At 34.9% G+C, this 24,145-nt stretch overlaps 1 protein-coding gene across 5 annotated transcripts in view; it reads left to right on the top strand.

Annotated features, from left to right (window-relative positions):
- Positions 1–359: 359 nt before the first annotated feature.
- POSTN (periostin) overlaps positions 360–24,145 on the top strand; it is a 31,275-nt gene continuing 7,489 nt past the window's right edge. For 3 of the 5 annotated variants that reach the window (XM_021541884.3, XM_021541885.3, XM_021541886.3), the window contains exons 1-19: positions 360–596; positions 2,066–2,164; positions 6,026–6,090; positions 7,334–7,491; positions 8,030–8,194; positions 8,959–9,105; positions 10,024–10,165; positions 10,794–11,006; positions 11,167–11,301; positions 12,705–12,853; positions 13,326–13,462; positions 14,230–14,360; positions 15,933–16,063; positions 16,234–16,336; positions 16,707–16,774; positions 17,319–17,364; positions 19,491–19,538; positions 22,688–22,783; positions 23,342–23,431. In XM_021541884.3, the coding sequence (XP_021397559.1) occupies positions 475–596; positions 2,066–2,164; positions 6,026–6,090; positions 7,334–7,491; positions 8,030–8,194; positions 8,959–9,105; positions 10,024–10,165; positions 10,794–11,006; positions 11,167–11,301; positions 12,705–12,853; positions 13,326–13,462; positions 14,230–14,360; positions 15,933–16,063; positions 16,234–16,336; positions 16,707–16,774; positions 17,319–17,364; positions 19,491–19,538; positions 22,688–22,783; positions 23,342–23,431 (2,245 nt within the window). In that variant the 5' untranslated portion in view covers positions 360–474. The remainder of the gene's footprint in view (positions 597–2,065; positions 2,165–6,025; positions 6,091–7,333; positions 7,492–8,029; positions 8,195–8,958; positions 9,106–10,023; positions 10,166–10,793; positions 11,007–11,166; positions 11,302–12,704; positions 12,854–13,325; positions 13,463–14,229; positions 14,361–15,932; positions 16,064–16,233; positions 16,337–16,706; positions 16,775–17,318; positions 17,365–19,490; positions 19,539–22,687; positions 22,784–23,341; positions 23,432–24,145) is intronic. The other 2 variants (XM_021541888.3, XM_021541889.3) reach the window with 2 other exon arrangements.

Below are 24,145 nucleotides of genomic sequence, written 5' to 3' on the forward strand. Positions count from 1 at the left end.
ATCAGCTTCCCTAGTTAAACAGCTCATAGCTGATAACTGTGAGGAAAACAAAGGAAAGCAATGCAGTTCTTATGGGAACAGACAACATCTTCCTCTGGGTTTGAATAAAACCACACGCAGTGATCGTGACCTCTGGATGCCTCAGTGCTATAAATACTAAACCATAAGTCAAAGTCTAAACTTAAACTCTCTCCGTTGTTGTGTCAGCAGAATAAAATGTTAAGCCTTCTGTAATAAGGAAGAAATTAATCAATTGGGGATTAAAAGAAATTATTTATATGGTTAATTAGGGCACTGATTTATGTTACTGAAGCTGGCAGCAAAAGCTGCTGTTCTAAGGGGGGTGGTACAAAGTTTCAGGTTGATCCTGTGGTCCCCTCCCACCACCTTCTAGCATGTATATAAATTGTCAGCTCTCCAGACCCTTTGCCAGTTCTCTCTTCTAGACTTGCCTGAAGCAACAGAGGACTAAAGATGAAGATCTTTTTCTTATTCACCTTTTCAACTTTTTTGTTATCTGCTTTTGAACAAGCAGCTGCTTCTGCTCACTATGACAAGATTTTAACTCACAGTCGAATAAGGGCACGCGACCAGGGGTAAGTAACTGGCTTTTATTTCTTATTTAAAAGGAAGCTTGTTAATCTTTATTCTCCCCTTTATTCTAGCATTGTATTACATATAATTTTTCACTATGAATTTTTACTGTCATTTAAGTAGTATTTTATTTTAAAATTAATTTTATAAGAATAAAAAGCTTTTCAAGGCATTTTAAAAGGGGACAGAATAATGTTAGACTTCAAAAAATGGAAAGCAATCTAAAATCAGCACTTCTCAATGGGTAAAATGTGATTCTGAATCACCAAAACTAATTTCAACTCGTAAGTATTGTAATGGGAGATCAGAAAATTTTAATGTGTTTTAAAACTTTTGCAGAGTTGATAGCTATCACAGTATTTGCTCTCTTTATTCTATCCTGATGAAAATCATTAACTCTATTTAAATGTTTTCTAATATGGGAATATATACTGGGAATTCTTTGTGAAACTTCTGTTCCCACTAGAGCAATGCAGCAAGCTGCTCAGTGGGGCTTCCAAAAGACAATGCTTACAAGCCAGGCTGCTTGGAGACATGGAGATCATTTGAACAGCTGGTGTCAGAGAAACACGTGTGCCTAAAGATATTTTTCTCTTGTCTTGTTAAGCAAAAAACATTCTGTGAATAAGAATTGTTTACTATCCTATCTTCCCACTGCCTGCTACACACACACACTTTTCAAATTTTATTTAGCTTTTCCAATAAAAAGCTCATTAACTTCCCAGTGATGTAAAGTATATAGTCTAACTTCTGAATTGGTGAATTTTTTTAATTGCTAAAGTATAAAAATAAGGGATAAAATGTCCCTGCTCCATGGAATTTGACTGTAAGAAATTCATCTTTGTACACCACCATGCTATGGAACACGTATTCCCCCCCTGAAGTATGTGACTCTTTTTATTTACATGCCAATTTACCCTTTGGTCCCCAGTAATTAACAGAATGTTTATTTAGGTGCCTGCAGTACTCAAAATGGTTGGTAATCAAAATAGCTGATTGATTTACAGGAGACAGGGCTTCCTTCTACATAAAGAACAAGGCACTTTTCTTCCCCATCTCCCCATGACTGACCTTCAGCTGCACAGATGTGTAAAAGACAAAAACTTTAATGAAAAGAGCTTCATGGTGTTCACTGGTCCCTGGTGGCTGGTAATTCACTTCACAGGGGGAAGGGAGAAATGGATATCGAGACTCGCCTGAGCACAGCTGGTGATCACTGCCCATCAGAGACACATGGTCAAACCAGAGTGGAGGGGAAGCTTCTGTCGCTGCAGGGAGGGTGGACTTGCCAAGGAATCCAGCTGTGCAGTCCCAAAAGCTTGCACTGTGGCTACTTCAAAACACACCTGTCCTGGGAACTGAAGCCAGATGTTAATTTCTCACTCCACAGGAAAAGTATTTGCTACTATTTCATGCAAAAATTTTCATGTACAAAAACTTCTTTTTAAAATGTTTCTCACTGCACCCATAGCCCAAACGTCTGTGCTCTTCAGCAAGTTATGGGAACAAAAAAGAAATACTTCAGCACTTGCAGAAACTGGTACCAGCAAGCCATCTGTGGAAAAAAAGCGTAAGTATGCTCTGCTTCCAAAATATAATCCATTGACTGAGATAATGAAATGCACAATTAGAAAAGTCCTTTTCTCACAAACTCTTTATAGTTTATGATAGAATCTTTACTTCTCCTCCAGGTGGCATTGCAATACAGACTTCCCCTTTACTTCTCTGGGCACACTGCAAGACATCCAAAATACTTCACCTTTTCAGTAATGTCTGCCATACTACTGACAGCTTTGGCACTAAATTTTATTCTACTGCAGACACATTGGGAAGGAAGGTATTTCCTGAAAATGCTTAGAGTGGAACTTGAATATTCTCACAGGCAGTTTTGGAAAGCAACCTACTTCTGTGGTTTTATTCCTAGATAGATGACATGTCTTCCCATGAAAGAAAGTCTGCTCTCAGAATGAATTTGAGGGAATTCATTACTTTGCAAAGCTCCAGAAGAAGTGATAGATAACTTTGTGTGTTAAGAAAAATATTTCAAAGCAATAGGTGGTTTATACTCATTGAACCGAAGTCAAGTGCAGACTTTGCTCTCCTCATGACTAGAATTTTGAGGAATGTTAGTTTTAAAACATTTCACAAATCTTATGCAAGGCCTCAAGAAGTCTAATACAGCCAGCCAGAGGAAGACATTAAGCGGTGGGGCTGGGTGGTTTTGGTCATGACAGTGTTCACAAAATCATCACCTTCTCCTTCCATTTTAACCCCGCTACCATTGTACAAGCACTCACTGAGCAAGGTTAGACGAGGAAAAGAATGTGTGTGAGAATAAGTTGAGTCAGAACTCCTGAGGGTTGTTTAAGGGGTTTTTGTGGTTATAATAAAGCATCTGTTGTAACGTAGTCTTAGCCATTAATGAGTTTTATACTCTGCATACTAAACCCAGAAACACAGACAAGAGTAAGAGATTTCTCCAATAAGAATGCTAATCCAAAGGACAACAACTCAACTTGTGTCAATATCTTCATGTTAAAAAGTCATCCCTAACTGCTTTTATTATGTACAATTCCCATTTACAATGGGAATGTAACATACAAATTTCCTAAAATCAGCATTTGTTGGACTGAGAGTCTTTCCACTGTTTCTCAGGAGTATTTTATCTCCATGCCAGCAAGAAGTAGAAACAGATGAGTCACAGAGCTGATTTGAATAAACTGAAAACTGGCTCTATTAGCCAAGAATAACAAGGATTAAGGTACTGCTCTTCTGTCTTTTTCCTTTGGAATATACTCCTTTGGATGAGGTCAGGACAATGTTGTACTAAAAAAAAAAAAACAAAAAAAAAAACACCTGAAAAACTCAAAAAACAAACAACCAAACTAAACCAAAAAACCAACAACAAAAAAAAAAAATCCAGACAAACAAAGAAATAAACCCCACCAAAACTTCAAGAATGCATCATTGGTTTCTTAGCTGAATAATTGCTTTCTTTCTTCTCCTGGCCACAGGCTTATACTGAACTAGTAGGGATGCATATGAGGATAATTTCTGGTCTGGGCTGAGGTGGCATTTCCCCTGTGTGCTTTGCCTACACACAGGTGTTACTGAGAAACTGCATCTTGCACTGAATTTTATCTGGTTCTGACCTTATTGGGATGATGCTCCATACAAACCTCTTTTCTCCCATCCCATCTTCTATTTTGGGCACAGCTAAAGAACCTTCTAACTGCAGGAAACTGTAAGGGAACATGAATAATGTAAGTAGGAACTTGATAAATGAAAAGAAGCCTGGGCTGAGCGTAGCAAGATACATGGCAGAAAAGGCACTGATCTTGCAATGCTTGGCTGTGTTTTCTTCTTACCAATGTTCTTCAGCCAATTTTCTGTCTTTCACTAATTGTATCATTGTTGGATGTGGTTTGAGGATTAAACTTGCCACGTCTTACTCAATGCTTATAACTCAGCTGCCTCTTTCCTTTTTCCAAAAGCTAATTAAACTGCAATCTTTCATAGCTTCCTATGGGATGAGGGGGAAAGATTTTCTATTCCAGGGGAGGAAAAAATATTTTCTCATGACAAAGCAGTTCACACAGTTAGAACATTTTGATTCCTGTTCTGCTACACTTTTTTTTTTTTTTTTAATCAGATAATCAGATTATTGTGTTTTTATGATTAGCTTCTGTCAAGGATGCAAGTAGGACTAAGAGTAAAAGTTTTATCATTAAGTTAAAAATCTGTAGCCTAAGTTTTATGCTACTCATGCATTCCTGAGACATAGCTTCAAGTTAATTGCTTTAAAGAAAGAACTGTACTAAAAGAACTATACAAATACTTTCAATATATGACTTCCCAGTTGAAAATGTGCACATGGCAGAAGAGTGAATATGTCATGCTTGTGAAGGAATGGAGAAAAAATATTTTCATAGCATGGAGAAATAAAAGACTGTGTTTAAAAAAGAAATTATTTTCACCACCTCTATCAGATTGCTCTCTATTATGGAATGATAATCCTCACTTTTCTAATGATGCTGTTTGTTATTATTTTTCTTCCAGTCTAGTCCAACTTCTCATTTGAATAAGCTGTTCATTTTAATGTGGTTGTGCTTAATTTTTTTATCAGCTTTAAATTATGAAACATGAGCAAAATGTACTCAGCTGCCACCAAAGATTCTGCAAATTAAAAGCTGGATTCTAGTGGTTAAAGACCCAGTAAAAATCTTAAAGGAATGAATGTTCATACTTTTTGAACTGCCAACATCAGCCACCTATAAAAATAAATCTATCCTGTAAAACAATTATGTCATTTTGGTGTACCATATACTGTACAGTGTACCATAATTTGAAAAATAATATCTGAAGTTTAATATATTAAATTTCTTCCAAGGAGCCAGAATTACCTCTGTGATAACTTTAGTGAATTTGCATTTTCCTGTAAGAGAGGAGGATTTTTTAAAAAGGTCAATGGTAAAACTCTTATTTCTATTTATTAATTAAGAAGACATTATATCTTATAACAAACACAATGTTAAAATGAACATTACATTATATAATTGTCATTTATCCCTGGTTTGCTGTTGTAGCTTACGTGTATTTGAGAATGAGAGTTTAATTTATATCCTTATATAACATTTCCTTGCCCCTGGCAATGCTAAAGCCTCTGTATGCTGTGATGACAAGCTTTTTAAACTCTGGTTTTGACTTCTTGTATTCTGGTTTCTATCCTTACTACATTTAGCTGTGAACATTCTCTTAAGTCCATCAATCCATTTTTTAGTGATTTCCTTCTCTGTAACCAGTTTTATGTCTGTTTTTAATTAGTTCTCTCCCTCATTCCTGAGCTCCTTCAAATTCTTCCTTGGAAAACAGAGACTCTCTTATCCCACTTTTTATCACCATACAATGCACAAGACCTTCTCTGAAATACTTGTCAATTGCTATAACCAGTATGTAGGTGACCTCATGTAGTTCTGTCACTTCAATTTCTATTCTGTTCATTTAAATTTGTCTTTTTCCTTTACAACCCTTCAATCATGATTTCATTTTAATGTCCTCACCTCTTTTTCCTGTTTGTTCAATGTCATAATCTGATCAACACACAATAGATAAATTAATGTTCTTCAGCTGCTGTTCTAGTCACATCATCTTTTGGTAACTCTGTATTAGTGCTATAAGCCCACCCATGTTCCGTCCCAGTGCTTAAATTTTATGATGGCAGTCATTCTTTAAATCAAAAAACTTCACATTTAGTAAAATATGACCAATTTGTAATCAATCAAAAAAAAACTGAATAACAAAAAAAGACTGAAAACCTCGAGAGTATGTGCTAGCGATGAAAAATTGATAATAAAAATAAAATTAGACTTAGCTAAAAGTAGTTTATTTCTTCTGCATATTATTTAATTGTGCTTTTGTCTACATCCCACAGAACCGTCTTATATGAGTGCTGTCCTGGCTATATGAAGATGGATGGTACAAGAGGATGTCCTGCAGGTATAAGCTTATTCTCTTATGGATAAATTGACATATAGAAAGAATTACAATTACAGAGTCTCAAAGGTGGCCATCATGAGAAATGATTGTCTGTTTTTAAGAAGTACTGCCTAAGAATGCACAGCTTCATTTGCACACAGCAAACATGATTAAAAATCAGCTAGTACTGAATTTGATCATAAAGATTAGGTTTAATTTCCCAGCTCCTTCCAGATTCTGAACCGGTGAGAACTCATAGTATCTTCAGTTCCCAAAGCTGCCAAGGAAGATCTTTAATTCCTATTCCAATCAAATCTGAGACTAGTCTAAAGCATACTGGTGTGATCAGAAAGCCAGGACTCAAGGTGGAGCATATCTAAACTTTGTATTTTCCTTTTTCTGAAAAAACTTGAATCCCATTTACCTAAAGAGGCTTATAGCCTTTATCAAAGAAACAGTGAAAAGTAAGACAGAAATTCTTCATCTCCCCTATTTATACTATTCTGCTTTGTAAAAATAAAGCTAATTGCAGCAGGAAAGAGTAGTATGAGAAGGAATTCATTTCATAGTTTTTGATCCCTATAACTGAAATAATCCTTTTATATTCAACAATGCAGAGTTAAGTTTGTTTAAATAAATTAATCTCCCTTCAGATGCTGACATTAGGATGAGATTAGTCATGCACTAGAATCACCTGTTCTTCTCAATAACCATAAAAAGAGCCAAGAACCATTAGGTTGCAAGCAAATGTCTCACTTCTAGAGGCATAAAATTAGGAGAAATGAATGCTGTTATCATGTAGCCATGTTTTAACTGTGAGACTATGGCCATTCTTACTCTCTGGATGAACAATAAACCAGACCCTGGAAGAAGAGTAAGAGGCTTCACAAAAAGAATTCTGGTCCATCATGATGGAATGAGACCCACTCCACTGAAATTTTTGTGATTTTAAATGGATAGCCTCCCTCCTTCATGTTGGGTTGATACACTATACAACAGCACTTAAAAAGGAAACTTTACAATATTCAGTATTGTTTGATCTAATTTTTCATTAAGAAAATCACAAAAAGCAATAGCAAGCAGATGTCCTTAGATGATTTTTGTGTATGTTGACAATGGAAGTTTTTAATCTAAATATATTGCTTGATTCTGACTTAAACAGTTTCAGAAATATTATGCATTCAAAAAAAAAAAAAACCACAAAGAAAAATTGATTGTGATAAACTGATGAGTTTACAGTATTCTTACCTTGTGTTGATTTTAGTTGCTCCTATTGATCATGTGTATGGTACGCTTGGTATTGTGGGAGCTACCTCCACACAGCGCTACTCGGACATCTCAAAGCTGAGAGAAGAGATTGAGGGACGAGGATCATTCACTTTCTTTGCACCAAGCAATGAAGCCTGGGACCAATTAGATTCAGTAAGTCTGTGTGTCTGTGCACATGTGCATGAGCTAAACATTTTAGCTGAAGTAGCTAGTGTGAGATAAATTAGATTGGAAACAATGTCAAGATTTAAGATGGAGAAGGACATAATACAAGTAATAATGAAATAATCTACTTGTAATTGCTTCTTATTTAAGTACTTGCATGGTACATATTAGTATTGTTTATTTTATTAGCATAGTTTCAGGGAAACTCCTAGGAATTCCAGCAGCTGCATAATATATAGTTGGACATTATCAGTAATTCAAATGTCCTTCTTTTAGTAATGATTTTAGTTGAATAAACAGTGAATCAAAGCTCCTCCAATGACTTGACTGTGATGAAGCCTCATCTTCCATTTGTAAGCAAATCAGACCTTAAGTAGAGTCACATTTATAGGCATCAAAGTCACCTTACCTAACAGATGCTGAATATGTTGAAAGCATATACTAAGGTAAAGCAATACATACATCTTTCTGAGTGGCAGGATGTTTTGTAGATTGTAATTAATTAAATCCTTTTTTTTTTCTTCAGGAAATTCACAGGAATTTGGTTGACAATGTAAATATTGAACTGTATAATGCTCTCCACCACCACATGTTAAACAAGCGCATGTTGACAAAAGATCTTAAGAATGGCATGACCCTGGTGTCTATGTATAATGGCCAGAAATTGCTTATCAACCATTATCCTAATGGGGTAAGTCTATTTTCTCCCGACCCCACCCCCAAAATATTCATTTTTTTGTTGCCTTTATTTCCTTATCAAAAGTTTACCATCTACCAAGTCAGTTGCCACTGACAAAAATAAATATTCTCTTGAAGAACTTTATGAAATAAATATTCTCTTGAAGAACTCTAGCTGTGTAGACTAATCACTAAGAATGAATGAGCAAACTTTGTGCTGTTTAGAAATCAAAGCTCAGATGAAAATGAACTTTATTCATAAAACACAAAGCCTTTTGTGGTCAAAATACATGATCATAATAAATTTGACAGCAAAATCTACTATTAAATTTCATAGTTTTGCTAAATAATATTAAAGCAGATCTTTTATTTGAATTTGGGTGCATAGTAGGAGCATTGAAGGTAGAAAGCTCCTAGTTAAGTTCCTCATCTTCGTTGTCTTAAATGCATAAAAATGTTTATTTGTCTTCAGATTGTATTGCTAAAAAACAGTAGAATCAACACATTAGCCAGACAAGAAAAATCAAATCAGAATAATTGCAGTAAGAAATTAAACATTAAGTCAATGTAATCTGAATAAATCTGTTGCTATCTTTCCAGAAGCTTAGTCAAACTTTCAAATCTTACAAGGTTTTACTTCAAATTTTGAAAAAACCAACTGGAATAGCAACCGTGAATACACAATGTACAGTACCTACATTGCCAGTCTGTGAGTGTCAGGATCCAAGCTTGTGATCAAATTATTTCAAATTCTACAACTTGATTGTTCAAATATAGGTTGTTACTGTTAACTGTGCCAGGATCATCCATGGCAACCAGATTGCTACCAATGGTGTTGTCCATGTCGTCGATCGTGTCCTGACTGCTGTTGGAAATACCATTCAAGATTTCATTGAAGTTGAGGATGATCTGTCATCATTTAGAGTAAGTGGACGAAAAATAAAAACTCTTCTTGGTTTATTTAAGTAAGATGATTTTATTCCTTTTTGATCTTTTATGATACCTGGAAGTAATAGGTGTTAGCTCAGCAAGAGAGGGAAATAAATTAAATTAAGAGCTCCAGGTAATATTGCAAATCTAGCTATTTAAAAAGGCAACATCAATAGAATAGAATGTGTCCCTGTACCTAAAAAGTGTCTTCTCTTCAAGCACTGAGAAAATGAAACGTGAACATGAAGTTACAGAGTCTGGTGCTAGATAAATAAGAACAATTTCAAAATGGATGATAAAAAATGGTAAAGATGCCAAATAAATTTCAGAACCTGACTCATAGAAAGTTTTAGAACACCAGTAGATACACATAAGAAGGATTTTTCTTGCACAGAGGAAGCATTATTAGAAATTGTCATTAATAATTAATTAATTTTCATTAACAATTAAAAAAAGTTTCTAATTTTTCCATCTTCTGGAAAATGTGTCTGCACATTGCAATGGGATTTCATGCTGCATATTTTTAAAAGTATGCCATTGGTTTGCAGATAAGTGTTGTCCTTTTCCATCTTCCATCTCCTTAATAAATACAAAAAGGTATTTTAAATGCAGAGGCATAAAAGTGGAGAAGATCCTCTGAATCCCTCAAATTCAGTTCATGACAGTTATGGGCAACTACAATCTCTTTAAAAAACTTAATATAAAAACCAATACTTCCTGGGTTTCAGCTTAAGAAAAATTCCTCTGTTGATTAATTTTTTCATTTTTATGACATTCATGATCTATCTTTTTAAAACACTATGATCTCAGTCTAGCATTCAAGTATCTGCAGGCATGAGGTAAAACTAGACAGATAATGTATTTTGGTAATATTTCAAATAATCAGCATTAAAAGGAAAAATTTTATTTTAGGCTCCTGCCATTACATCAGGTGTCATGGACATTCTCGGAAGACCTGGTCATTACACACTCTTTGCTCCTACTAATGAAGCTTTTGAGAGGCTTCCAAGAGGAGTTTTAGAAAGAATCATGGGTGACAAGGTGGCCTCTGAAGGTATTTAAACTTTTTTGCAAATGAGAAATATGTACATTGCAAATGAGAAATATGAGTGGATCAAGAGGCAAAAAATGCAATATCCTTATAGCACCAAAATTAAGCACCTCTACTTTCATGTGTATGCAAAGACTAACTTCTTCTTTCTCTAACTTTTCCACTTGCCTAAGAATTGAAAGTAATTGAAAACTTAGTCTCCAAAAAAGTTTAAAGGGAACTGTGAAAATATAGGCACATTGACATTCTAATAGTTCAGCTGCATAAGTCTAATAGACATTCCTGTCCCTAGAAATTCAGGGCTATCTGAATATGAAATTCTCTCATATCTTTGCATAGACTGGAGTTTTGTACTCATAGGTCCTTTTGGACATATGCAGTCACCAGCAGATTATAGCATAACCAATATAGTTTTAATAATATAAGGGATGCCAAATAGTTTTGTAACTATTAGTAAATGTTATTTAGAGGCCTACAAAATCATTAAATTTAAATAAAAGCATCTGTGAGTTAAATTAATTTAAAATAGTTTAGCTAGAATCATTTATTCCATAATTATATGTGAATTATATGTATATGAATATGTGTCCAAACACCTACGTCTGCTAAATTCCTGCTCTTTTCTCTTCAGCTCTCGTGAAGTTCCATATATTAAATACTCTCCAGTGCTCTGAAGCCATCACAGGTGGAGCTGTCTATGAAACCTTAGAAGGAAACACTGTTGAAGTTGGTTGTGATGGTGAAAGTCTGACTGTGAATGGAGTGAAAATGGTGAAACGCAAAGATATTGTGACAAGCAATGGTGTTATCCACCTGATTGACCAAGTGCTAATTCCTGATTCTGGTCAGTGATGTACATGAAAAACTTCTTGTACTAAAGATATTTTCAATAACCTTACCCATATTCCCTCAGATAAATAGTTCTGGATAAGCATGGAGAATCCAAATCAGGAGTAGGAAGATATTGTGTGTTAAAATACTTTCTCTTAATTCTTTATTTGCAGCCAAACAAGTCATTGAGCTTGGGGGTGCTCAGCAGACTACATTTACGGACCTGATGGCGCAGCTGGGTCTGGCATCTTCTCTAAGGCCAGAAGGCCAATACACTCTCCTGGCACCTCTGAATGGCGCTTTCTCAGGTTAGTGGCCCTAAAAGGTTGTCAAAATAAACAAGTATGTACGCTACCCTGATAGTTTTCCAAATAACTCCCAGTACTTGTTCTAAGTCTCACTGCAAGTACATCACAGACAAATAGAACTACTTCATCCTTTCAGATTACATACCTCGTAGAAAGACAAAACAAGCCTAACCACCAGGCTGCACAGCTTGTTTTCAGTCATATCATTTGCTAATGAAAATAGTAGCACTAAAATAAGATACAAAATAAGCACAGAAAAATTGTAGGAATGGAAAGATATTAATGAACTGCCAGTTTCCTTAGTGTTACATTACTTCCATTAGATTCAAAACTTATTTATTCTCAGAAAATGTATGTAGTTGTCTAATTCCAGCTCAAAGCTAAGTACCACACATCCACTTGATCACTCCCCTCTTACCCCCACTTTGGGATGGGGAGGAAAATCAGCGGAAAAGAAAATGTAATAAAGCCTCACAGGTCTAGATAAGAACAATTTGATAACAGTAACAAAGTAATAATACTAATATAACTAATAGCAATATAATAGTAGTAGTAGTAGTAGTAGTAGTAGTAATCTTAAAAATAAGGATAATTAAATCTAAGAGAAACAGGTGGTGCATGATACAATTACCCTGATGTATGTCCAGATATTTACCAGCATCTCCCAGGCACCTTCCCCCAGTTTATGTACTGAGCACAAGATTCTATGGTATGGAATATCCCTCTGGCAAGTTTGGATCACCCATCCTGGATGTGATCCCTCCAGCCTCTCATGCATCTTCCCACCCACAGAGCATGAGGCACTGAGATGTTCTTGGCTTAAGGTGAACATTGCTCAGCAGCAACCAAAATATCAGCGTGTTATCAACATTATACTCATAGTAAACCCAAAAAAAAGCACTGTGGGACCTGCAAGGAGGAAATTTGACTCTATCCCAGTTAAACACAGGAAATACAAGAAAGTATTTCTCAGTACATTAAAGCAGAGAGAACCTTGTAAAAATATACTGTAAAACAGGTATTTGTATATTTACAGAGGTGGCTGTGTGTATATCTTGCCTTTTGTCTCATTACCCCAGAAGCAAATTTGGATATATTTTAGGTGCACATGTGGAAAGGACTAGTTCTGATACAAACTATATTAGTAATTCAGGAGGTGGAGCAGGTCCACATATCAATCATCAGACATATTAGTTATAGTAATTAATCATGGCTTTGTCAAAAGTTCTTGACTGAATTTGAGGAATAGTCAAAACAATTTGCCTTCTGTATACACAGACCTGTCCATGCTTTAACTCAAGCATTTCAAAGAAAGATTCAGTATTTCCAGATTATTTTAACTATATTTGAATAAAAAAGCTCTATATAAATTACTATACATTAATATCTAAATTGCTTTGTAGATGACACCTTAAGGCTGGATCAACGTCTTCTTAAAACAATCCTGCAGAATCACATTATAAAAGTGAAAGTTGGGCTCAATGAACTGTACAATGGACAAGAGCTGGAAACAATTGGAGGAAAACTACTTAGAGTCTTTGTGTATCGCACAGTAAGTGAATGAGTCTTTCTAAAAATATGCATCCAATTAGGAAAATAGAGAGTCAAGAAAAGGCAAAGCTAAATGAAACCCCCAATATTTACCATTATGACTATCTAGCAAAAAAACTTCAACTTTTAAAACAGCAAAAAATGAAAATCTGATCTTTCTCAGTCCAAACTTTGTTTGGATGGAGAGTTCTTTGGGAAAATGCAACAGAATTTCAAATTGGGTGCTCAGTTGATTACAAATTTTTAAAGCTCATTTTTAGAACAAATTAAGAACATTCTCAAGTGTAAAACACCACAAAAAAATCAAGTTTTAAAATATTTGCACCATGCTATTTTATTATAGGTTTTGCTATTTCTGCTTGCTCAAGCAATGCCAAATTTCTTGTCAATAACACACAATTTGACTGTAGGAAATACATAGTTGTTATTTTTAACATTGTGTAAACAGCTACATTTGTTTCTTTTTCAATAAGGCTGTATGTATTGAAAATTCATGCATGGTCAGAGGAAGCAAAGAAGGAAGAAACGGTTTTATTCACATCTTCAGACAGATCATCAATCCAGCAGAAAAGACTTTGCATGAAATGCTAAGAAATGATAAGCGATTTAGGTGAGTAGCAATATTGACAGAACTGAGATTTTCCTGCAGAGGATAACTGTATATACAGCACAGCTGGTTTGAGAAAAATTTTTGGACTGTGAGCATGTGAGTTGTTGGGGTTTTGAGAGCAGGGATGGCAGAAAAGGGTTTATTAACTACACAAATAACATAAAAAGAAAAAAATGTGGAGGAAGAAAAATGTTCTCCATCTGTATGCTGAAAAGGCTTCCACACTCTATGCTAGAATGTTTTTTTATGGCACAAAGGATTGTCAGACACTAGAATGTAAGGAGTAAAGGACAGAAAGAATTTAATGATACATCCAGTCCTATAAATGCAATGGACTCTGGGGTTTTAATTAATGTGCAGTACAATTCCATGTGGGTGCAGCAGGATTGCATACCTTGACAGTACTGATATCTGTCCCTTTCCTGCAAGTATCTCAATACTCCTAGAGCAAGAACTATCATTTGCATCCTCCTTTTATTTGTTTGATCTGCAAGGGTTTGTATTTGACAAATCCTCCACTGATCCCAGCTGCCAATATATTTTATTCAAATAGTTTTTCCTCTGTCTGCTACTTTTAAGACTGGCTTTTCCTTTTCTTTTTTTCTCATTTTCCTCTTCCACTATCATTATTTATGGGAAACAGTGAAAGTGGTTGAAAATTGAAACATTATCAGAAATAAAAATGAGGGAACTAAGTACTTGGAGCCAATTATAGTTAACACATTTCAACAAAATGTATTTGTGGTTTGTCTGTCTGCTGTAAACAGCATTTTCCTCAGTCTGGTGAAAGCAGCAGATTTGGATGATGTTCTATCACAGCCTGGACAGTGGACTCTGTTTGTCCCAACTAATGATGCCTTTAAAGGTTTGACTGATGATGACAAGGATATACTGATAAGTAAGTAACATGAAAAACCTGGAATTATGAGCAAATTAAAATTGATTGGAAAGGAGACTAATGCACATCTCACACAAAAGCTGTCTGCTGAAGTAGTTTACCTTTTGCATACAGCAGGTCATAGGAATCCTCTAAATTACTTCCTTTTTGGGCATAAAGGAAATGTCTTTTTGGAAAAAAACTACAACCTGATTTTTAAATTTAAATTTCACTCTTCAATACCTTATTCTATATTGTTGCTTCCTTCTATTATTTTTGTTTTTAATTCAGAACTTAAAGTTGTTCAAAGCCAATGCCATATTGGACAATAAATTGTCTTGTTAACTACAGAATTATTGTAGTTAACAGTAATTAACTGCCCTTCTGCTTTTCCAGGAGCTTTATGGACCAATTTGTTGGTTTTTTTTCCTATCATTGTGATTCAGTTACTTAATGCTTTCCTTGACCTTCATATATTTTTTTTTCTGCAGGTTGTTTTTTTAATTAATTTTGTGCCACATTGGTTTCTAGAATTCTGTCTTGGTTTTCTTTTATGTTATTATGTTGCTTTCTCCGTAAAGATTAAACCTTAAAGTATATAATTTTTTAAACAAATATAAATAAACAATTTGTTTATCTATAGGAAATATACAAACCAAGGATTATTTAAACCAGTAACTATAGTGGCATAGTTACAAAGGTAATTTGATAGTTTGTGCAAAAATTTTTGGAGTGACCATGTTTAGGCTCTTTATGGAATTTAATGCTATCTATGAATGGTCTGGTCACAAAGTATCAGTACTAATTTTACTAGGAAGAAGAGGATCATTTAATTGCATTCCTGTAGTGAAGTAAATTGCAGTAGTATTAGTGATCAGAGCAAAACACGGAAAAACCAGAAAATGTTCACTGAAAGAGACATCAGGAAAAGAATATGACCAGGCAAGATTCCCATTGCAGTTTAATCAAGGCTGAAACACCTAATAACAACTAATATCAGCATGTAATTCTAGTATTAATGGTTAATATTCCATATAATGGCAAACAGATGTGTTTTAAAGTTTCTCTGCTTGATACCTTGTCTCCTGTGGATGGTATGGTTTTTCTGCAGCCCATCTTATGACTCTCAGACAGCCCTATCAGGATATTAACTTGGGCTATTTTTAAGACAGTCTTGAAAATACTGCATTTTTTTTTTTCTTTTCATCCCACACAGGATTGTCAAACTTTGAAATATGGAAATCTTCCCTAAAATAGGGTGGTTTCCCCCTTTCCTGACTTATCCAAGCTGCTTCTGTCCTGTGTAAGAACAGACAAACTCAGCATTTCTAATTGCTCCATTGACTGCTTTTATGTTCTTTTGTAGAAAATTTCTCATAGGATCTTTGTGATTATGTTCTGAGTACTTTTTTGTCATATAGTTGGACATTTTCCCTTTGTCATCATTTTAACAAATTCAGATTGTATGTGTTCATGGTATTTTCATACGTACTATATTTCATTCTGACTTAAGTCTGTGTGAATCCTTAGAATTCCCACAAAGAACTATCCTCTACCATTTAATTTTATTCCCACTTTTTTATTTTTACATAGGAGACAAAAATGCTCTCAGGAATATTCTTCTTTACCACTTGACACAAGGAGTTTTTATTGGAAGTGGCTTTGAGCCTGGTGTAACAAATATTCTTAAAACCATCCAAGGAGGCAAACTCTACTTGAAAACAGTTAAGTATAGAAAATGTCTCCCTGCTGCAGCCTTGTAACAGAGATTTCATATTCCGTATATATCCACATTATAGAATGGCATTCATCTCTCCAAAGTTTATAATAGGGTTTGGGATTGTTTTCTAATGTCCCTGATAACTTGGGTTCTCTTATTTTGATCCTCTACCAGGTGAATGACACTCTTCTGGTTAATGAACTGAAATCAAGAGAATCGGATCTCATGGCAACAAATGGTGTCATTCATGTCATTGACAAGCTCCTATATCCAGCAGGTGAGTATTATTTAATAAAATTTGTACCCACTCTTTTAAATCTGTTTACATGCTTAGTAACTGCAATAACTTCAAAAAGGTAATAAATTTAAAGCTACAATTCCGATGTGGAATTTGAAACAGAAAATTTACCTCATTTTGTGGCAGAACCTTGCTTGAAGCCTTGACAAGATTTTGAAATTTTATGAAAGTAAAGTATATGAAAGACAAGGCTAGCCAGAGTCTACCTTTTCTGCTGATATGGAAAAATATATATCGAGTACACGCTTGTGTGAGTGTTTGAGAACAATTGCAGCTCCCGATCATTGTAAATCTAACTAAAATGTACACAGTTGTATATTTCCTCTTATGTGCCTATCTCTTTTGTCAGAACTGCCTGTTGGAAATGATCAGCTGCTCACAATACTGAAGAAGTTGATTAAATACATTCAAATTAAGGTATTATTTTAGTAATTATCCCTCTGTCTTTCTGGCAGGATCTATGAAACTGAGCACATTATAAATCATAAATGATTCTCTGGTCCTTACTTTCTTCAGCAGTCAACACATTCAATAGCTCCCAGTTACCCAAATATAATCATGAATGATACCCTGAGCTCAACAGTTATGTTTTTCAATGTCAAATAATTGTAGAATATTTGCATTTGGATAACTTCAGTGTGAATTGGCCCAAATCTGCTCTTTAGCTCACTTTATCACTCTTGGAAAACAAATAACTTATTTTAAAAAATACCAAGTGACTAAATTCTTATGCCATTAAAGCCAGCAGCATCAATAACCTGTGAAGAAAAGCAGGCATCCTTGTCTATCTCAGCTATCCTCTTGGGATTATATTCTCCCTCAACAATGAATGAGAGAACCCAGAAAAATAGCTAACTTTTAGGTCAATGAAGCAGTGAATCCTACACACACTCATTAGGAAACTATAAGGAAAATGCTGCTTTTAAAAAAATTTATATAAATTGCTTTTCTGTTTTTATAGTTTGTTCGTGACAGTACCTTCAAAGAGATTCCACTGACATTTTACAGTAAGTTCATTTAAAATACTTCCAGATGAGTTGGATATTGCTTTTTAAGTGGTGCCAATTCCAATTTGGAATTGTGCATCTCTTTTTCAATAAAGAAGAAAGCAATTTCTGGGAAAGTAAGATGTGCCAATTAAGAAAAGGAAGAAAAAGACTCAAAGTAGGATGTTTCTGGCTGCTGTGCTACTGCATTTTTCCCTTTCCAGATGTGTGACTGGAAAGTAACCCTGAAGTAAGCTGTTTAAACTCTTGGGGTAGACAAGATACATATGGAAAAGATTGTTTTTCAGGCTTTAGCCAAGGTTTGGTTCTTGGTGCATAACAGAGTTGTATCTCTCTCTAAGATGTAGCATTGTACTGTACTCATTCTCAAAGATGCAGCATTGACTGTGCGCTGGGATAGTTTTTTTCCATAAATATTTCCAGAGGGATAAAGTGTACCTCGTGACCCTGTTTCCCATATGTGCAAATATGAGGCTTGAATGGGAGACAGTTGTTCAGAATATTTTCTCTTTAGGGAGTAAATGTAAAAAATACCCCTTTTAGCACTTTTGCAGCCTTTCTCAGGGTGTGCATTTAATTTCTGATTATAGCATATGTGTTGAAACAAACTGTTAGAAGACAAAGTTCCTGCTGTAACCTTGTGAAGCAAGATGAATTTAAGCAAATTAAATTATTAAATTCTGATGGAGTCCTACCCATATTTCACAGTATAAAGTGCAACCATCACATCAGACTTCTGAAAATTGTGAATGGACATACTGAGGTTAAAAAACACTTGGAACAAAAAATGGAGTAACTGACCTTGATGACAAGTTCAATATGAGTCAACAGCGTCCCAGCAACCAAAGTAGCCAACTGTGTCCTGGGATGCATCAGGCACAGCATTGCCAGCCAGACATGGGAGGGGATGGGCCCACTCTGCTCTGCACTGGGGCGGCCTCACCTCGATTACTGAGGCAGTTTTGGGAGCCAGTTTTGGGCCCAGTGTCCAGAGGAGGGTGATCAAGATGCTGAAAGATCTTGAGATCAAGACTTTTGAGGAGCTGATGAGGTCACTTGGCTTGCTCATTTTGGATGAGAGAAGGCAGAGGGATGACCTCATTGCTGAGCAGTGACCCCATCTCAACCCATGCCTTCCCCAAGAAGGGCAGTGGAGGGGTGTGCTGGTCTGCTTTATGGTGACCAGTGACGGACGAAGGAAATAAAATGAAGCTGCTCTGGGAAAAGTTCAGATGGGACGTTAGAAAAAGGCTCTTTACCCAGAGGGTAGTCAGTCAATGGAACACAATCCTCAGGAAAGTGATCACAGCACCAAGCCTGACAGAGTTCAAGGAGCTTCTGGACAGCAGCCTTGGTCATATGGCTTAGTCTTCCTTCTCCTTTGAAAAGAAGGAAGTTGGTCTTGATGATCTCTACGATTCTCTTCCAGCTTGAGATATTCTATGATTCTACCTCCCATGGCCAATGAGAGTAGCACAGGAAGCAGTGCCTGCAAAAATTAAGCCAGAGAGGTCAATGTGGACATCTAGAAAGCTGTAGCTGTAAGTTCAGTTGAGTGAAAGACTGGGAAGGCTGGAACCTCTATCAGTATGGGCTTCTCCAGTGGATGGGTATGAGTCAAATCACTATCAGCGGACTTCAATGAATATTTGAGTCTTTCCTGCGTGTAGAGGGACATCTTGATCTCTCGAGGGCATATTTTCTGTGATGTTCTGCCTATAGTTTTGAATGCCAGAAGGTTTCCTCTGTGTGCCTGATTAGCTCCTGAATGAAAAGGGCAATATTTAGGCATAAGGCATATCAGGGAATTGTGCAAAATTTAGCATGGGTAATTGTACAAGCCATCTCTATTATGTACCATATATCATCATGGGTACCATGACCCATGGGTTTCATAAAAGGCAAATACCATATCAGCAGATTTTGTCTGCATGTGACCTGAGTGGATCTCCATTTCATAACCAGAACCAAGATTCATACTCTAGATCCTTTTGTGTTGCTATTCCACCCATTAATATCTATGATTTTACCCACATCCTTATGAGCAGACCAAATCTAGCTGATCATTGCCTCAAATAAATTGTAAGAATGGAATACACTGTATATTCCATTTTCTATATTTTCAGAAATTAACATAATTGAAAGCAACGTCCAGCCTATCATCACAAAGGAAGGTAAATGAGGCCTGTGGTATATATATTTCTGCATATGTTCATATACATATTCAGAATATATCTTGACTATATTTCTTTAATGGGATGCATTTTATACCCAGCAACTCCAGGACGCTAAGCACTTTGCTGGAAAAGCAAAGATACAAATATTGCAATTAGAACTGACTGAAATATTTTGTATGAAAAGACTATCCACGTTTTTTCTCCCCAAATGAGTTTTCTTCTTTTTCTATGGGTGTTTAAAATATCTTAAATAATCTTTTTTTAACTGTTTATTTTATCATCTTTTTTTTTATCAATTAAGGCACTTCCTTTTTTTTTTTAATTAAAAGAGATATTTTAAAGTAGATATGTTTCTTATACTTTGAAGAAAAAAAATTGTTTGTTTTTCTGTAATTTTCAATCAGTTCTAACGACCAATATCTGTTGGATGCCTGAAAATTATATCTACCCAATTTTTGAATTTTTGTATTTCTCCATACGGACCCATGACTTAAAGATTAGTGGTGGGACTGAAGAGAAAAAATGTGGGGATGTGTCTGCTAAAATCACTTGTAATTTATAACTTAAGTAAAACTGATGAGATCCAGTTTCCCATTGAAATAAAAAAAGCTGAAAGGGAATTTGTTTTATCTCAACTGAGAAAGGCAGTTAAAAATGTCATGCAAAGAATTTTATCCAGACTGTTTAATCAGTTTTTCTGGGAGGATTTCCTTCCAGAAGAACTGACAAATGCTTACTTTTTCAGGAGTTTGTGCTTCATCCCATTTAGGATTAGAGGCCATTTAACATATATGCTGATCTTTGTTGCCTAGTCTCCATCATTAAATCAGATCCACAGTGCAATATAAATGGATAGATTATTTAATATGGTAATTCATCCAAGCTATTTTAGAAGTCTTGCTATGGTAAGGGTGAATCACTCTCTGAAAGTACCTCTTCTGCTCTGTTAAACCTAGACACAGAGTATATAGTTTAGGTGATTACAGGAGGTTTAGAAGTTGAAAATTAACTGAAATAAAAATATCTTTTAAATAAAAAATGAAAATGAAAAAATTAAATTTTTTTAAAATATTTCATGAAGTATTAAAAGTCACAGCACTTGTATAGTCAAATGTAGAACTATATTTTATTCACCAAAGAGAGAAACAACAAAGTTAGTGAGTATAGAAGGGCTTCTCCTTTCCATTTCCAATCCAGTATTTCTGCTTTGGGACACACTCCAGGAAAGATCTCTGGCCAGTGCAGCCTTTCTGCTGATAATTGCTTCAGATATAGACCAAATAAAACTGATTCTGTCACTTCTGATCTTTCTCATTAACAGTAGTGAGTAGCAGATGTCATCAGAACCAGATAAATCCACAACAGCCTGTAGATAAAAGCTGGCAAAGTTAAATGCTAATTTTTGTCAGGAAGTTCTACTAGGTCATGATGCAAGAGCGATTTTCACTAAAAAAAATTACATCTCTCCCCACCAAGTTTAGAGGGGGATGTGTTCCTTTTCCTGTCTCAGTGTTTTCTGCTTGTGCTGTGTTTCCATTTTTTGTACCTGGGCATGCGTGGGATCTAAAAGATTAAACAGATATAAAGAGTTAAATCTGACTGAAACCCAAATCTTAACAGATAAAATTTTCAAAGGATTGATTCTAGACTAAGCAATATAGCTGGCTATGCCTTCACCGTTTGGTTTGCACACATCTGCTCTATCAATCACATGAAAAGACACAGTTGAGAAATGTAAAAATAAAGCATTTATAAATATTCATAAATACAATTTTTACATTACTTCATTTATACCCATCACTTGTATCAATGTAAATTGCTATTTAATGGATTCTCAACATGCAAAAATTTCCTCCAAGTTTAGAACAGAAGCAGGGAATAAGTCTTGTAAGACAGTTACTTTAAAATATTTATATATATTTTTCATTCAGACCTCTTAAAAATAAAAGAAGTGATGGTTTGTTCAGCTGTTTATAACTCAGAGTAAATTAATAGAGGTCTATAATAACAGGGAATCTTTATGATTCCATCATATAATTTCATCTGAATTATTTACCTCTAAATTCTAATTTATGCCATCATTTACTACTGAAAAATACCGCAAAACAATTTTTGTTTTTATAATTGAAGGTAGACTATATTGACTGTTTGCAACAGTTAACAGGAGACACACCTTTAAAAGCTGTTGTTAAATCCTGATCCGTAATAATGGAAGAAATAATCAATGAACAATCAACTTCTACAAAAATTCCTATAAAGATATTTAAGGGGTTTTTAAAGAAACTAAAAAAAGGTGGATTATGTTATGTTTCTGTCACTGAATAAGGAATACAGAAAGTTTGTTTTACAGCAGCTTCTTAAGTAGAAGGAGTCCCACAGCAGTCATTAGAGAAGAACATTATTACTGCTAATTGATGGTATGTTCCTAATTTATCTAGTATCTCCTGCTTTAGCATGTCAGACAAAGATACATTTGGATCAGTGTAATCAAAATGACCTCATTCATGATAATGATAGCCAGTAATGCTGATAAATATCCTTAAAGCCATTCCAGCTGATCTCAAAACTTTTCTTTTTGGTTTTTTTTTTTTAAGCTGTGTAACCACTGGCCAAGTCGTAAATACAAAAGGAAAAAAAAAATGTAAAAAACCTCAAAGCAAAAAATAAAAGAAACTCCAAAGCAACAAATAATAAAAATAAGTAAAGAAAGAAAAGCTTTCACTGTGTAGATTGTATGCTGATCACTACTGGAGCGATAGCTGTAAGATATCTGCAAAGATGCAGAATAATCTTCTTACAAATATATGTAGAAAAAACTTCCTTTCCGCTGCTGATGATCTGGTTTATTGCCTGGAACTTGTCAACGAATATTAAAAATATCATAAACACAAAATAAATAAATAAATAAATTATAAAGACTAAGTGTATGATAGGAACTTTGTTTAAGGTCTTACATGAGAAAACACAAGACTGCAAATGTTGCCACAAATAACCTCTCAGATTTAAACAGCCCTCTATTACAATAATCTGGTTTATCTAGAAAAATCTTCTAGGGGAAGAAAATGCAAGCTTCATCTCATCCCCAAGGAATGCTAAAGTATTTTGTGACTATTTGTAACATGTTGTTTTTTTTTCCTATGCCACAGACCCATCTATCACACAGCTCACTAAATTAATTGAAGGGGAACCTGAGTTCAAAATAGTCAGGGAAGGGGAGACAATAACTAAAGTGATTCATGGAGGTTGGTATGCTTTCAGCAACTCAATTTGCATTAGCATTCACTATTCCCCATCAGTTTATCTAGGTGATTCATGTTAGACAACTGTTCTGTTTTAAACAAGACCTTTGTGAAGTGCTGAAATTTTACATATACTTTTTAATTCTTATGCATTTTAATTTTTTTTCCCTAGTTGTGTTCCATAGCTTCAGTCAAGCCAGTTTAGAAATACTCTGCATGACATATATCCCAGTCAAGAATTATTTGCTCATTGCTGTCCTGCAATAAAATATGTAGTATGTGATTCTGTGATTTAAAGGCAATTTTGTCAGAAAGAGAGGCAAAGCCTGCCTTTTCTTTGCTAAGTGCATTGAGAAGTTCACATCTAGGATGGTTTTAAAGGAAAAATCACATGATTATCCTAAATTTTGAGTAGATTTATCTCCTGATCTCTGAACATTTTTATTGTTCATAAAATATTCTATGGTATTTCCTTCCATGCTTCAGTCAGTTTTCACATCTCAAAAGAACACTTTAAAGTTCATCACTTGATTAATGCCTTGAATTTAAAAATCCTTGTAGAACCAATTATTAAAACATACACCAAAATCATTGATGGAAGACCTGTGGAAGTGACAGAGAAAAAAGTAACAGAAGAAAGAATTATTCAAGGTAAATTGAACTGAGATACTAATTCTTAGTAAAGTCCACCTTTGCATACAAAAGTAACATATCTCAAATTCTTTGTGCCTAAAAACTGCATTTCCTTGACTGATGAATTTTCAGTAATACTTCCCACTGTCTCTGTAAGTCTGACCATGTGTCCTACACACACATATACATAAATGGCAACAATATTTTAACAGCATGCAAAATGATGAAAATTTCTCTTCTTTTTTTGTTTTTATTTTCATATTTTGGTGTCTACTTCTGCAAGCTTCTTGCTACCATTTCACAGTGAGACTGCTTTTATTGTGTTTTTGTACTCTGCTTTGCTTTAGAAGAAATTTTTTTTTTCTGAATTTCTGGATTATATACCTCCAGGAAGGTTTAATTTTCCAAACATAGATTATTAATGTGTAGATGCCTATTTTTGCATGTCATCCCAGGTTCTTTTTACAGCCATTTCGGAAAAAGATCTCTATTTCTCTGTAAGGTGGGGACTTGATCTGACATCTTAGTTAAGACACTTGGATACAGCTAATGTAAGATAAAACCAATATGCATCTGCATCCCTGGATTTTCTTACACAAAAGCTCCCAAATTCCTTGGCCAATTTCAATTGTATTTGACCAATTACAGAGCTATTTCTTTAAACATCCTAGAAACTGATAAGTAGAGTGAGGCATATTTAAGAATAATAGGTGATATATGGAGTTGTCTGTT

This window comes from Lonchura striata, chromosome 2, assembly GCF_046129695.1.
Source record: "Lonchura striata isolate bLonStr1 chromosome 2, bLonStr1.mat, whole genome shotgun sequence".
In the NCBI taxonomy this organism is placed as follows: domain Eukaryota; kingdom Metazoa; phylum Chordata; class Aves; order Passeriformes; family Estrildidae; genus Lonchura; species Lonchura striata.